This window comes from Diabrotica virgifera, chromosome 3, assembly GCF_917563875.1.
Source record: "Diabrotica virgifera virgifera chromosome 3, PGI_DIABVI_V3a".
NCBI lineage: Eukaryota > Metazoa > Arthropoda > Insecta > Coleoptera > Chrysomelidae > Diabrotica > Diabrotica virgifera.
Window position 1 is genome coordinate 39,552,643 of NC_065445.1, and position 16,502 is coordinate 39,569,144.

The following is a 16,502-nucleotide window of genomic DNA, read 5'->3' on the forward strand; positions in this document are numbered from 1 at the left end:
GCAACCTCTATCCAATTCTCCACGCCCATAGCTTTTAAGTCTCCTGCTATATTATCTCGCCACCGGAGTCAAGGGCGTCTGGGTGGCCTTCTTCCAGTTGGGACTTCCCACACCAGCCTATGGTACGAACAGAATACACTAGGTCGCGGTGGAGGTGGAGGTCGTTACTAGTTAAGTCGCGGTCGATGTCGACAGCACATAGCAAGGTTACCTGCGCTGCTCAGTCGAGCTAGGACCACTATCAAGTGAAGTAGTATAATGAAATTTTGATTACAAAAGTGTAACTGATAGTTACTATACCCAATAGTGCATCCGGGTCTTGTCGCATAATACGAAAGTGAGCTGCACAATTGCTATCAGATATCAGATCCTCTTTCATATTTAGCACTTGAAATTTAAAAATGAACTTTTTTTTTATTGTTACAAACGCCATCTGTTTATTTCAAACTATAAACACTAAGCATTTTTGTTGAACAGAATTTGAAACATTAAGAGTGATCGCCCAGTGGCTATAACTCTATTGGTTGAATGTTTCTGGATATACATTGGTATGACTTATATCTATTTACTTCACTACTTAATCTAAACTTATTCTAAACTGTTACTTGTTGTCTATTGTCTATAGGGTAAATCCAGTGGACTACGAATATTTAGTCTGTTGTTTTGTACACTGTTGTCAAGAAGACCGATTACAAGATTGTTGGAGTGCACTTCAAGACGCTTTAGATATTTATCACTACACTGCGCGATCACTTGTTTCACTGTAGGAATTTTTAGATCACTGTAGATGACCTGGTTTGAGATAAACCAAGGGGCAGTTGCTATAGTTCTTAATGTCTTTGACTGGAATTGTTCTAAGATCGCAATGTTGCTGTCAGATGATGTACCCCAGAGTTGTACGCCGTATGTCCAAATAGGCTTTATGATGGAACTGTAGATCAGGAGTTTATTTTTTAATGATAGAGGTGAGTTACTTCCAAGTAGCCAGTAGTGTTTTTTAAGTACAATTCCTAGTTGTTTACGTTTATTCCAGATATGTGTTTTCCAAGTTAGCCTTGTGTCTAGATGTAATCCTAAGTACTTGGCACTATCTTTTTTTGGTATTAGGTGGTTGTTGTAATATACTGATGGTGTGTCACCGTGACATTTTGTAAAAGTTTCATTGGCTGATTTTTCGTCGTTAATTTTTATTCTCCATCTACAAGCCCACTTATGTGTTTTGTGTAATCTTGCTTGTAATGTGCGAGTCGCAATTTCGGGATTTTTGTCATTCACCATAATTGCAGTGTCATCTACAAATGTAGCTGTTAGGTGATGGTCATCGGTTGGAAAGTCAGCTGTAAACAAAGTGTAAAGTATAGGACCAAGTATACTTCCTTGGGGCACACCAGCTTTTATAGGATGAATGTCTGTTATAAAGTCATCATATCTTATTTGGAAGTGCCTTTCTTCAAGATAAGACCTGCGCTGCTCAGTCGAGCTAGGACCACTATCAAGTGAAGTAGTATAATGAAATTTTTATTACAAAAGTGGTAACTGATAGTTACTATACCCAATAGTGCATCCGGGTCTTGTCCCATAATACGAAAGTGAGCTGCACAATTGCTATCAGATATCAGATCCTCTTTCATATTTAGCACTTGAAATTTAAAAATGAACTGAATACGCAAAGGAGATTATAGGTAGCAACTCTAGTACCGTAGCGCACGAAATGGCAGGGGACAGGGGAATGACAAATGGGCTTGAACGCATCAATCACAGGGAAGCATCGCAGTATGCATTCATGTAAAAACAAACTCATTTTATTTTTAAAAGCATCGATGTAAACCTCCTAGATGGCATCGCGCTAAACCTCCACCGCGACTTACCTTCTCTGTTCTCTTTCATTCACCACAATGTGTTTGTTTTACATGGATGTCGACATCGACCGCGACCTCCACCTCCACCGCGACCCACTTATTCTGTTCTTATCCTTACGGTGCGTTCATATCGGAGACCATCGCATCATATCCTAGCCTAGAGCAAAGTATTCGTACTCTTTATTTTCGTGAACGCTCGCATTTAAAATAATGCATTTATTTTATAGTCCAGGGCGGATCTGTTTTGTGATGGACGTTGAGAGGTGACTCAAATTTTTTGCAGAAATTGCTTGAAAATAAAGCAAATAATAATATTTGAGTTATCCTCCCTCTCAAAAAGGTCCGGAACATTGTTTAAATAATCAAAATGTCAAAAATTGAAGGAAAAATTCGATTTTTTTCTTCGTTTTTTGATTATAACTTTAAAAGTATTCATTTCCGAGAAAAGTTGTACTGACATAAAAGTTGTATATTTAAATTTCCTACAATATAAAATTGGTTAAAAATTTAAGAAATAGTCACCCTAGTTGCAAAATAGCAATAATTGCGAAAAAACCATACAAAAACAAGTATTCGCATTTTACGTTTTTCAACCATTTATACTAAACATAGGACCTTCATATTTCACCCAGAAAAACATTATGATACAGTAAAACAATACTGTAAATTTATTTAAGATCCGTTTAATAGATTTTGCAAAATAAATTTTGCAATCCAGCTTTCGCAAAAAAAATTCATTTTTTCAAAATGTTACAGGACTGAAAATAAAACAGATAGCAAGTTAAAAAATTTTTTACTTATAGAAGTGTACTGTACCTTTCATTTGCAAATTTTCAAAATTAAAATCGATTAATTACCACGGCGTCAGAAAATTTTTGAAGTAAACAATAGTTTTTGGTGTTACGCGCAGGACAGCGGTGTTCGATTCACACAAGTTGATTTCCACCAAAATTTCTTCCAATCTTTATCTAATATATTATTTTCTTACTCTATATTTTGTTGTATTTTAATATTTTAATTCCACAAAAATCAAACTAATTTTATTATTGATTGTGAAATATTGTTTAAACAATTGCATATGTTTAAAAATAATAAACTTTTATTATTTAAGTTAAAATATATGAGCAAAGAAAGTTTTTGCTAATAAAAGTGTTATTTCAAAGGATAGAGTATGTGTTTTTATTTTGCAATAAACAAATTTATTTATTTGTATCGAAATGTAATAAAAATTAAAATGTATCAATCATTATCAAAGGTCATTGGAATGCCCAATCAGAGCAAACTATCCGCTGTCCTGCGCGTAGCACCAATAATTAATGTTTATTTAAAAAAATTCCTGACGCCGTGGTGTTAATCGATTTTAATTTTGAAAAATTGCGAATGCTATACTACCTGCTTTATTTTCAGTCCTGTAACATTTTGAAAAAATGAATTTTTTTTACGAAAGCTGGATTGCAAAATTTATTTTGCAAAATTTATTGAAACGATCTTAATGTACAGTATTGTTTTACTGTATCATAAAGTTTTTCAGGGTGAAATATGAAGGTCCTAAGTGTAGCATAAATGGTGGAAATATGTAAAATACAAATACTTGTTTTTGTACGTTTTTTTCACAATTATTGCTCTTTTGCAACAAGGGTGACTATTTTTTAAATTTTTAACCAATTCTATATTGTAGGAAATTTAATTACGCAACTTTTATGTCAGTACAACTTTTCTCGGAAATGAATACTTTTAAAGTTATAATTAAAAACCAAGAAAAACATCGAATTTTACCTTAATTTTTTGACATTTTGATTATTTAAACAATGTTCCGGACCTTTTTGAGAGGGAGGATAACTCAAATATTATTATTTGATTTATTTTCAAGCAATTTCTGCAAAAAAATTTGAGTCACCTCTCAACGTCCAAATGTACTAATATTTTTACAGATGCGCCCTGGTCTATTACCTGGCGATCGATAATATGGTACGAGCAATACTAGGGAGCGAGGGTTGGTGCCTCGTTGTGAGCGCTCGCTTACTGTTCTTTGGTCAGAATGTCTTGTGAGGTGTCCTGCCCATTGGAGTTTTCTGGACTTTATTTCTTTTTTGATGTTGGTGTCTGGGTAAAGTTCTTCGAGCTCTTTGTTAGTTCTTATTCTAAATTGAGGCCTGGATCCCGCGTACCAAAAAAAAGTTGATTAATAGCAAGCTGAAAATTTGTTAACAGCTTAACGGTGTCTGGTCGGACAAACTTTGATGAAGTGGAACACTGAACAGGGGAAGTTTTAATTGTGAAACAGATTACAGATTTCGAACGTCAGACTACGAAAACCTCCCATGCATTTTTTCGAACAGAACTTCCAATTGATTTGTACCCTTTCATTAAACTCTCATGCAAAAATCAGACTGCTATTTATCACCGACATAATTCCTTTCATTTGAGATGTTCTACGTGTCGGACTTATTAAAACGCCCAATATATTAGTCGGACAAAAATTTTTTCATATACACACACCGGCAAAATTAGCCGAACACGTTAAAAATGGGACATGTTTGATGTCTCGTATTTCATAAACCAGTAGTCCGATTTGAGTGATTCTTTTAGTATGTTATAGCCTTATTATTTAAGAATATCGTTGTAATAATATTGTTGCTAGACAGGTAAATACCATTTTATACCGGGTGTACCAATAATACTGTGTTTTTTTCTTAAAGTTTGGAACACCCTGTGGAATATTCCAGCATATATAAAATATTAAAATTAAAACTCGATTGTAGAATTATGCTTTCTTAACATTTTCTTCTTTGATTCATTTGCTTATGTTGGAAAATAAAAAAGTTATGTGTTTTAACAACTAGCCATGTTTTTTATCAATAAATCCTCCTAGTAGGGGAGAAAAGTATGCTAAATTTGCAATTACTCGAGCGTTCTTGTGACCTGGAGTGGATTGTGAAGAGTGGGTGCTACAACCAAAAAAAGTTAAGTTAAGTTTTCCATAAAGTGTGGGACTCTCCATTTTTCAATTTAATTTTCCATTTCCACCAATTGGTTTTTCCGATTATAGCGCTATTTATCCATAATAGGAAAAAATGTTGTGAATAAAAGTTGCTTATTTTTACGTCAAGGATCCAAATCTGCAATAAAAATTGGAAGCTCCTATTTAATATTTTAATGTAACCCCCCACCCCATCTCCGTGAGGAGTCGTGTTTGGTGCCATTCGGTAGATTTTTGAAAAATATTGAATAGGTGTATTTTGCAGTTTTATGATCTGATGTTCATTTCGCAAAATATCGTAGGGTTCGTATTTTAAATTTTTAATTTACCCCACACCCTTCTCCGTGGGGTGTCACGAGCCCCCACGGAGGTGGGGTGGGGGATTTAATTTAAAATCTTAAATAGGAGCCCCCAATTTTTATTGCAGATTTGGATTCTTTACGTAAAAATAAGCAACTTTTATTCGACATATTTTTTCAAATTATGGATAGATAGCGCTATAATCGGAGAAAAATGATTGTTTCAAATGGAAAATTTAATTAAAAAATGAAAAGTCCCCCACTTTATGGAAAACTTAACTTAACCTTTTTCTGATTTTAGCACATACTCTTCACAATCCAATAGGTTCCCATAACGCTCGAGTAACTGCAAATTTAGTATACTTTCCTCCCCTACTATGAGGATTTATTGATGAAAAACATGGATAGCTGTTAACGCACATAACTTTTTTATTATCTCACATAAGTAAATGAATCGAAAAGGAAAATGTTAAGCAAGCCTAAGTCTACAATCGAGTATTAATTCTAATATTTTACATGTGCTAGAATATTCCACAGGGTGTTCCAAACTTTAAGAAAAAAACACAGTATGATTGGTACACCCGGTATAAAATGGTATTTACCTGTCTAGCAACAATATTATTACAACGATATTCTTAAATAATAAAGCTATAACATACTAAAAGAATCACTCAAATCGGACTACTGGTTTATGAAATACGAGACATCAAACATGTCCCATTTTTAACGTGTTCGGCTAATTTTGCCGGTGTGTGTATTATATAAAGCTTGCTATTGATTAAACGTAAAAACAACCTGATAGTTCTCTCAATCATAAACTTGTCAGGATGACACGTTCCACAATTAAAATCACGTTCCACGATTACAACTTTCCCTGTTCCAGTGTTCCCATACATCAAAGTTTGTCCGACTAAACACCGTTAAGCTATTAACAAATATTTTCAGCTTGCTATTAATCAACTTTTTTTTGGTACGCGGATCCAGACCTAATTGTCCTAATGCTTCATCCAGCACAGGCCCAAAGATCTTCCTTAATATTTTTCTCTCTCAAACACGTAGGTAGTCTCTCTTCGTTTGCCTTCTGCCTTTGGCCTTTTGCATTTTGTCTTTTACCAAAATTTTATAGATAGGTATAAAAATAAAAAAAAACAAGTACATATTTATGACAAAGAGTTTTTAAACAATCAATTCATCACTAATCCATCTATTTATAATAAAATAGTAAAACAACTTCTTACATTGTTTTTATTGACTTAATAAAAATATAATTATCATTTCGGGATCACTGTATTTTACGTCTCAATAACTTCCAAAGGTGGACAATTGTAATGTCTTATATTTCTGGGCATAACCATACTATGTTGAATTGAAGCTACACTCTTCATGTACTCTTCCACAGCTTCGATCAAATCGTTTGGAACGATTGGTCCTATGCCAGGAACTTTATCGACCCATATATCCTCGTACACCTGAAAAAGTAACAAAAATATTTAGTTTAATTATTATGCTTCAAAGATCTTCTATAATATATCACATAATCTCATTATAACTTTGGGTTTATCTCGTTGGTGAATAAATGAATAAGTGAATAAATGAATTATAACTTTGGAACAAACGACCATCTGCAGGCAGTAAGTTACTAATTGAAAAGTCAATAGAATATAATAACACCCTTGTCCTAGCATTCTAGTCCAAGTAATGAAGCTTAAAATAGGACAAAACCTCGCAATTTTTACAGAATGGATCAATTTGCTTGAAAATTTGAGAATAAGTAGTGGATAGTTCAAGGATCAAAATCTATATCATGCCGAAAGGCGCTTTTACCATGGGGGTGGTTGCCACCCCATCTCGGGGGTGGAAATTTTTTATTATATTTTAATCACAGAAGTTGGTAAAACCGTTCATTCTAAGCAAAAAACGTTCTATACATTTTTTTGATAAAATTGATAGTTTTCGATTTATTCGCTACCGGAAGTGTTAGTTTTATATCGAAAAATCAATGTTTTTAATAAGTTTTCTGCTAATAACTCCAAAAGTTTTCGTTTTATCAAAACAACTTTACCTAACAAAAATATACCTTTTGAAAAAATAAACAAAACCGTTTTTGTAAATTTTCATTAAGACCAATAGTAATCGAGCTATAATTTATTATATGTTGGCTCTTCTTTTTCAAATGCTAAATACTGTAGATTCAAAGTCAAAAAACGGGAAAACTATGCATTTTTCGAGGACAACTTATTCTAACTAATTTAGAGTATTTAAAAATTTCTATCTTCAAAAATAAAAAAGTCTCTAGCTCAAAAATTAAGTCACTTATAATGAAAAGAATATCAGTCCCTATTTTTTTCAGCGAAAAAGTGTTCGGAAGCAACCCCCTAATCATCACCCTAATTAAAATTGATCATTGACCTTATTTGGTCTTTTTTAGTTATGTATTGTTAATAGGTACTAGAAGTTTCACCGGCTTAGAATGATTAATTAAAAAAAACATGGAGTTAAAAGCGAATAACAAATATTTGTAGTTTGGAAAAAATGTCCTTTTCTTCAAAATAGCAAGATTAGCATCAGAGATACGAAAAAATGTTTAAATATGAAATTGTAGAATATTTAGTTCCCAAGAACTTGGTTTGCAAAAATTTTTTCTACGGCAAAAATTGAGTGAGCTATTGACAATTAAATCTTGTAATAACATGCAAAAGCACCTTTACGAACCCTTTCAAAGTCACCTCTTTTTGCAAGTAAGGATTCTAGAAAGATTTAATATTAATAATCTTATAGATCTGGTAAAAACCTACAAAATTATTTTTTATCGCACTTTCTAAAGTAAAAACTAAAAAAGTTACGGTTAAAAAATCAATATATTTTTTTGAAAAACATAAAGGGGGAAACCAATTGGAAGCATAATAATGTAAGTTAGCGATGTTTTTAGTCATTGACCTTATCCATTCTTATTTATTTATGTATTATTAATAGATTCTAGAAGTTTGACTCTGGATTAGAATGATTAGTTATTAAAAAACTGGAGTTAAAAGCGAATAACGAATTTTTGTAGTTTGGTAAAAATGCCATTTTCTTCAGAATAGAAAGATTAGCATCAGAGATACGAAAAAATGTTTCTATATAAAATTGTAGGTTATTTAATTCCCAAGAACTTGGTTTGAAAAAAATTTATCTACGGCAAAAATTGAGTGAATCGTAAATGAATACATATATCGAAAACATTGATTTCTTCGATATAAAACTAACACTTTCGATAGCGAATAAATCAAAAACTATTAATTTTATCAAAAAAATGTATAGAACATTTTTTGCTTAGAATTAATGTTTTTATTAACTTTTGCGGTCAAAATATAATAAAAAAATTTCCACCCCCGAGATGGGGTGGCAACCACCCCCATGGTAAAAGCGCCTTTTGGAATCATATAGATTTTGATCCTTGGACTATCCACTACTTATTCTCAAATTTTCAAGCAAATCGATCCATTCTGTAAAAATTGCGAGGTGAAAAGCTTCGGTCCCTGGCCTATTCGTGGGGTTTCATAAAGCCTTTGACATGATAGAACTGGATAGCATTTTAGAAGCTCTAAATCAATACCGACTATCGTTACAGTAACCTAATCTATAATATTTATAAAGAGGCATAAAGAGGCATAAAGAGTCATTTACCAATGAATGTTAAGATACATGATAAAACCAAACAAATAAGTATAGAACGCGGCGTAAGACAAGGCGACACACTCTCGCCAAAACTATTCATTCATAATTGTTCTGGAATATGCCTTAATGATGCTCAACTGGGACAATAAAGGGATCACAATAGATGGAGAAAAGTTTAATCATCTTCGTTTTACAGATGACATAATCCTTATAAGTGATGACCTAGGAGAAGTAAAGGAAATGCTAAATAAGTTAGACGCTATCTGCTGGAAAAGATGCCTGAAAATTAACTTTACTAAAACTAAATTTATTACTAATCTGGTTTCTAGCAGTCAGCTGATTATACGTGAACTAGTGGAAAACTACATTTACTTAGGTCATGAAATTAGAATTTGCCAATTTGCAGGTATAACGAAACATGCCAAATAAAAAGAAGATTAACTCTTGCTTGCTCAGCCTACGGAGCGCTGAGAGACACATTTAGGAGCAGTATAAAGATCAGTTTAAAAAGACAAAAAATGTTTGATCAATGTGTGCTACCGGTAATGACATGTGGAGCAGAGACACTGACTCAAAGGCAACAGCGTCGAAAATGAGGGTTGCACAAAGGCGTATGGAAAGATCCATGCTGGGTGTAACCATAAGGGATAAAATAAGAAATGATGATCTCAGACAAAGAACCGGTATTGCAGATATTATAGAATGTGTCACCAATCTCAAATCGAATTGGGCAGGACGCGTCGCCAGGTTGTAGGATTCAAGATGGACACGAAAGCATGGAGACCAAGTGAAGATAAACGCAGTAGAGGAAGGCCGCCTACACTATGGACAGATGTTATCAGGCGGATTAGTAAAAACTGGCAGCAATCAGCACAAAACTGTGAAGTGTAGAAACAATTGGGGGAGACCTATGTCCAGCAGTGGACGCAAGTTGGTTGGATGATGATGATAAATCATTATGCACTGTGTATCATGCACAGTGCTAATTTGAAAAAGACCCACCCCCAGTATTTCAGAAATGCGACATCTTAGAAAGAATTATCGAGACAGCTCGATTTTTAAATTTACTAGGATTATTCGTAAAATAAGGTTCACTGAGCCGCTGAGAAAGAGTGGGACGTGCTGGGAGAAATCTGGCAACACTGTCATACACATCAGCTCTCCCTATCTGTCACCCCACCACTTTCACCTCGCTGCATTGCTCAGTGTCGGCCTAGCAGCGTTCGAAGGTGGAGTTCCCGGTCGCTGTTACCGCCAATGTGAAATTCATGCTGTGATGTTTTTCAAATGAAAGATTGATTTCACCTATTCATCGTCGGTTAATCGAGGTTTATGGCTAAAACAGCATATCAGATATGCCTGTTACAGGTGTTCAACATGTTTCAGAGAGAATAATAACTGCAAGCAATGGGACCAAATTAAGATAGGTGACACTGATTAAGTGCTAGGCACCAACATGACAAGTCAGTTCTTCATTTTTAGAGAAGATTAAAGAACCTTAATACAAATTAAACCTAAAAAATTAACGAGACAAATCCTAAAACTGTAAACAAATATACAGAGCATGGAAAGTATGCTATATAAAATATGAGTTACCAGAGAAATAAAAAACATTATGACATCTACCTTTTCTTCTTTCTCCTCTTCGCTCTTTTCTTCTTCGGCAACAACTTCCTCAACCACCTCTTCTTCTTCTTCTTTTTTCTTAAATTGTTCTATAGCTACCTGTTGCGAATCTGTAAGGGGCATTTCAGCTATAAGCCTGCACTTAAATTTTTCAATCTCTTCATCTTCTTCGCCAGGAATTTCTTGTTGTATTGACTAAAAATATAGCGAAATAAGCATAAAATATAACAATGTGGAAATAAACCACAAAATAATCAAGAATTTTCAACTCAACTAAAAAGATGACTATTTTTCCAACTCGACTAAAAAGAATGATATTTTAAAATAAAAATGTATACCATTTTTATTCAGTTGCAATGCGAAGGCAAAACAATCTTACTTTTCAATTAGAATACGGAGTGCAGTCCAGTCCCTTGAATCGCGATTTTCGGCTCTTATTGGAGCCTTCATCGGAAGGAACGTAGGCACTGTTCTCCATATTTTAACTGATTCGTATCGAGAGGTTTTCCCACACATTGCAACTGAAGTGATGATAGTAGGTGGCTAGCGCCATCTGTCATTGAAAGACGAAGTAGTTTTCAATCCTAATAGTAAATTATTAATATTGAAAATATTAAAAATATTACTAAAAGATTTTTAAATTGAAAACTTATAGGTACACTTTTCTGGTGACACCTCCAAGACTTCTACAATTTCCAAGTCAAATGGATGCTGCAATGAAGACTGCTGCAAGAATGATATTTTACTTTGAACATGTTTACCTTTAGACGTTCTAAATCCTCTAAAAGAATTTTTTCATCCTCTAAATCACCTTCTAAATCTGGAACTATCTTTCTTGGTTCTTCGATGACCGTATCAATAGATTCTCTCACAGCAGGCTCTTCCTCTTCGGGTAGTTCCATATCCTTATCGGCAATTGCTGCATACAAGGACTCATCTTGATATTCTTCTTCTACAAATAAAATATATATTCCTTATGCTTCATAGACGAAGAATAAATGATCAAACAGATTACAGAAATATATCAAAATGTAAAGGATAAGCACTTAAGGGTAGATAAATTAAGCAAGCAAAAATCATGGATAACAGATAAGATCCTGAAACTAATGGACGAAAGGGGAAAAGGCAAAAATAACCCAGACAAATATAAAACCATAAATATATCAATAATAATGAAAATCAGAGAACCGAAAAAGAAAAGAAAAAAAGCAATGGATAGATGCAAACAAATTAAGACTCTACAGTCAAAGTACAATAGTCACAATGTAGATACATAGGAAAGCAATGCACTCACAGGTCTACTAAGGAAACTGAAGGAAATTTAACTGATTCTTCGGAAACATCATCTCAGACAAATAAGCAGAGTAAAATAAGTACGTGAAAAGAATATCTAGAGAAACTGTTTGAAGACCAAAGAGATAACACCTTTGAGCTAAAAGAAGAGGTAAATGATGGACCAAAAATATTACATTAGGAAGTTTATTCTGCAATAGCAGCTGCTAAAGGTTGGCAAAGTAGCAGGCCCCGATAATAGAAAAGCAGAACTACTCAAACTAATGGACAACGAAACAATAGCACTAATTACATAGATACTTAACATCTCCCAATCGATGACGATAGATTGTACAAAATACATTTCGCTGACGACCAAGTCATTCTAGCTGAAGACGAGAGTAATATAGACTATATGCTCAGAAAACTGGAAGAGGAGTACACTAAGTGGGGCCTTACAATTAATATACAAAAAACCGAGTACTTAGTTGTAGGAGAAACACCAGAAATCCTAAAAATTGAAAGAGAACTATAAACCCAACAGAAACCTTTAAATACTTAAGAGTCCAAATAACTTCAAAAGCAGGGAGTAACGACGAAATACATTCCAGGATTGGCCAAGCAAAATCTGCCACGAGACAGCTACACGGACTATTGTGGAATATAAAAGAAGAATGTATAAAACAATAATAGAAAGTATTGGTTGTACGGCGCCGAACTCTGGGAAATAAACCAAAGAAACAAATCAAAAATTAAGGCCATGGAAATGAACTATTGGAGACGATGTTGCCGGCTTACTAGACTTGATAGGGTGAGAAACGAAGATATTAGGAGAGAAATGGAAATTAATATAGACATAATAGACACAACCGAAGCCAAATTACTCAACTGGTATGGACACCTTCAGAGAATGCCTGAAACACCCACTAGAAGAAAATGAGGTAGACCAAGACGATCCTGGAGAGAAGATGTCGAAGATGCAATGACCGCCAGGGACCTAAAAACTAAAGATTGCTTCGACAGAAAACGCTGGAAATTAGGATGCGAGAAGCGGCGATAGGTGTAGAAGACTCGCTTATTATTATATACCCAAAAACATATATACAACTGGACAAATCCTAACAGAATGACCACTTCCAAAAAAAACAGGAACCAAAACATGCAAAGAATACCGTACAATAAGCCTTATGAGTCATCTCTTAAAGTTGCTACTAAACATAATTACACGAGCGGCACACCCTCAAAAAAGCGCTTAGTTTTCGAGATACTGACCACGGAGGGGTGAATGGCTAATTTTATTCATACTTTATATTTTCGAGGGTGCTGATGACGAAAATGAGGTTTATTTTGAATTTAATGTGGGGGAACATTGTCAAAATCGCAATTTTAGCCCAAAAATAAAAAAAAATCACGTTTTTTTGCGTTTACCTCGCTACAACTCTCTTCCATTTTAACATTTTTTTCTGAAATTTGTACAGTATGTAGCTCTAACATTTCTGAAGACAACGGTACCTGCTTCAAGCTTTTATTCTTATTCTGATAAAGGTTATGAATTTTTCAAAATTTCAAAGGAAAAAGTGCGGATTTGTGCATTGCAAAGATTAATCGCAAAAGTTGTGTGACGAAGTTTAAAATTTAGCTTCTTAATCACGTTTATGTTAAAATAGAGAGTACAAATAAGTTTTCTGGTAAGTTTTAGACCAAAATGTTTTATAAAAAAAAAAATAGTGCAACTTTTAATGTCGACATTAGAAATCCCCAATATACTGACAATGGGTGGTGAATGGCTAATTTTCGCCTTAGATTATGTTTTTGGCCGTGATGAAAACTAAAATAAAATTTATTTTAAATTTTAGCTGGGGAATATTGTCAAAATTGCAATTGTACCCTAAAAATAAAAAATAAATGAAATCACGTTTTTTGCGTTTAGCTCGCTACAACTCTGGTCCGTATTAATTTTTTTTTTTTTCTAAAGTTTGTACACTATATATCGCTCACTTTTTTGAAGGCAATGGTTTCTGCTTTAAGCTTTTAGTCTTATTCAAGTAAAAGTTATAAATCTTTTAAAGTACAAGGTGCAGATTCGTGAATTGCAAAGTTTAATCGCAAAATTTGACTGACAAAATTTGAAATATGCATCTTAAATTAAATTATTTTTAAAGCATGTCTACAAATAAATTTTCTGAAAAGTTTTGGATCAAAATGTTTTATAGAAAACAAATGGTGCAACTTTTAACATCGACGTTATAAATCCCCAAAATAACGCTAATTTTTCGAGATACTGATCATTGGTGATGAATGGCTAATTTTGGTATTACTTTATGTTTTGATGATGCTGAAAACGAAAATCAAGTTTGTTTTGAATTTTAGGTGGGAGAATATTGTCAAAATCGCAATTTTGCCCTAAAAATATAAAGAAATTAAACTAGGTTTTTCTTAGAATTAAAAGTTGCAAAATATTTTTTCTATAACACATCTAGATCTAAAACTCCCCATAAAACTTCTCTGAACTCTATGGTTTAACATAAACGTAATTAAATAGATAAATTTTAAATTTTGTCACTTAATTTTTGCGATTTAACTTTGCATTTCACGAATCTGCACCTTTGATTTTTTTAAATTCATAACTTTTATGAAGAAAAGGCTAAAATACTACAGTTGCTTTCATAGTCTTCACAAAGTAGAACAAAGTTGTAGCGAGTTAAACGTAAAAATTCGCGACTTCATTATTTTTTTCATTTTAAGTTAAAATTGCGATATCGACATTGTTCCCTCACATAAAATTCAAAATAAACCTCTTTTTCATTGTTAGCACCACCGAAAATATAAAATAAGACCAAAATTAGCCATTTACCACCCATGGTCAGTATCTCGAAAAATAAGCGTTATTTTGGGGATGTATAACGTCTATATTAAAAGTTGCGCCATTTTTTTTTCCATAAAACATTTGTAACTAAAACTTTCCAGAAAACTTCTTTGTAATGCATGTTTTAGCATAAACGTGATTAATAAGATAAATTTCAAATTTTGCCACTCAACTTTTGTGATTAATTTTTGCAATTCACAAATCTGCACCTTGTACTTTAAAAAATTCATAACTTTTACCAGAACAATACTAAAAGCTTGAGATAGATACCATTGTCTTCAAAAAAGTGAGCAACATATAGTGTACAAACCTTGGAAAAAATATTAAAACGAACCAGAGTTGTAGCGAGTAAAACGCATAAAAACGTGATTTAACTTTTTTTATTTTTAGGGTACAATTGCGATTTTGACAATATTTCCCCAGCTAAAATTTAAATAAATTTCATTTCACATATTTTAAATAAATTTCACATACAGTATTATTACAGTATATTATTACAGTATACAGTATTATTATTATTATTTTCGTTTTCAGCAGCGTCAAAAACATAATCTAAGACCAAAATTAGTCATTCACCGCCCATGGTCAGTATCTCGGAAAATAACCGATATATTGGGGATTTCTAATGCAGATAATAAAAGTTGCACTATTGTTTTTTCTATAAAACATTTTGATCTAAAATTCTCCATAAAACTTCTTTGTACTCTCTATTTTAAAATAAACGTGATTAAAAGGCTAAGTTTTAAATTCCGTCACTCAAATTTTGAGATTAAACTTTGCAATGCACAAATCCGCACCTTTTCCTTTGAAAAATTCATAACCTTTATCAGAATAAGAATTCAAGCTTGAAACAGGTATCGTTGTCTTCAAAAATGTTGGAGCTAAATACTGTAAAAATTTCAGAAAAAAAAAATATTAAAATGGAACAGAGTTGTAGCGAGGTAAGCGCAAAAAAACGTGATTTTATTTTTTTTTATTTTTGAGGTAAAATTGCGATTTTGACAATGTTCCCCCACATCAAATTCAAAATAAATCTCATTTTCGTTTTCAGCACCGTCAAAAACATACAGTATGTCTAAAATTTGCCATCCACCTCTCCGTGGTCAGTACCTGGTCATTTTGGGGGTGCCTGCCGCTAGTCTAAATTCATTAGAGAATTTACAAGCTGTGTAAAAATCAAATTTCCCTCAACCAGTTCGGGTTTTCCAGACTCATGTTTTCAATACAGGTCTTATTCTAGAGATGCAGAGACGTTAATTGTGACGTATGCGCATGTCTAGTTGATGACGAGAAAGCGTTTGATCGAGTACAGCACGTTAAGATGATGCAAATACTAAAAGAAGCAGAAATTAACAACCAAGATCTGAAATAATTAGAAATCTTTACTGGAATCAGGCCGCAAATCTCAGAGTTGACGGTGAACACACCGAATGTGTGAATGTCATGCTTAAAGTAAGGCAATGGTCTTTGCTGTATTTTGTCTCCTCTAATCTATAATTTCTACTCTGAAATAATAGTTTTAATTGAAGCTTTGCACTAAACTGAAAAAGGTGTTCTACTAAATAGGCCCTGCCTGCTAAACAACATCAGATATACAGATGACACTATAGTATTTGCGGAAAACCTAGAAGACCTACAAGTCCTTATGAACAAAATCACTTATTACAGACAACAATATGAACTCAATATAATCAAAGAGAAGATAAAACTTATGATCATTAGCAAGAAAAAGATAGCATAAGGTCAACTACCTAGAAACCTTACCTCTAGAACGTGTGATGCACTACAACTACCTCGGCACCATGATAAATGAAGAATGGACCAACAACCATGAGATAACAGAGCACATAGGAAAAGCTATAGACGGAGAGGCAGCGCTGAAAAATCTCTTTGAATTTACTAAAGCTAGATTTTTCACAGTTGATTTTATTACATTTTAACTA

The 16,502-nt window shown here is 33.4% G+C and overlaps 1 protein-coding gene across 1 annotated transcript in view; it reads right to left on the reverse strand.

Annotated features, from left to right (window-relative positions):
- Positions 1 to 6,366: 6,366 nt before the first annotated feature.
- The window catches only part of LOC114328979 (myosin-2-like), a 32,406-nt gene continuing 22,270 nt past the window's right edge, over positions 6,367 to 16,502 (reverse strand). Inside the window, exons 6-8 of the mRNA XM_050647869.1 lie at positions 11,183 to 11,373; positions 10,422 to 10,616; positions 6,367 to 6,607 (exon numbers count right to left, since the gene is read on the reverse strand). Coding sequence (XP_050503826.1) covers positions 6,431 to 6,607; positions 10,422 to 10,616; positions 11,183 to 11,373 — 563 coding nt within the window. The 3' untranslated portion in view covers positions 6,367 to 6,430. The remainder of the gene's footprint in view (positions 6,608 to 10,421; positions 10,617 to 11,182; positions 11,374 to 16,502) is intronic.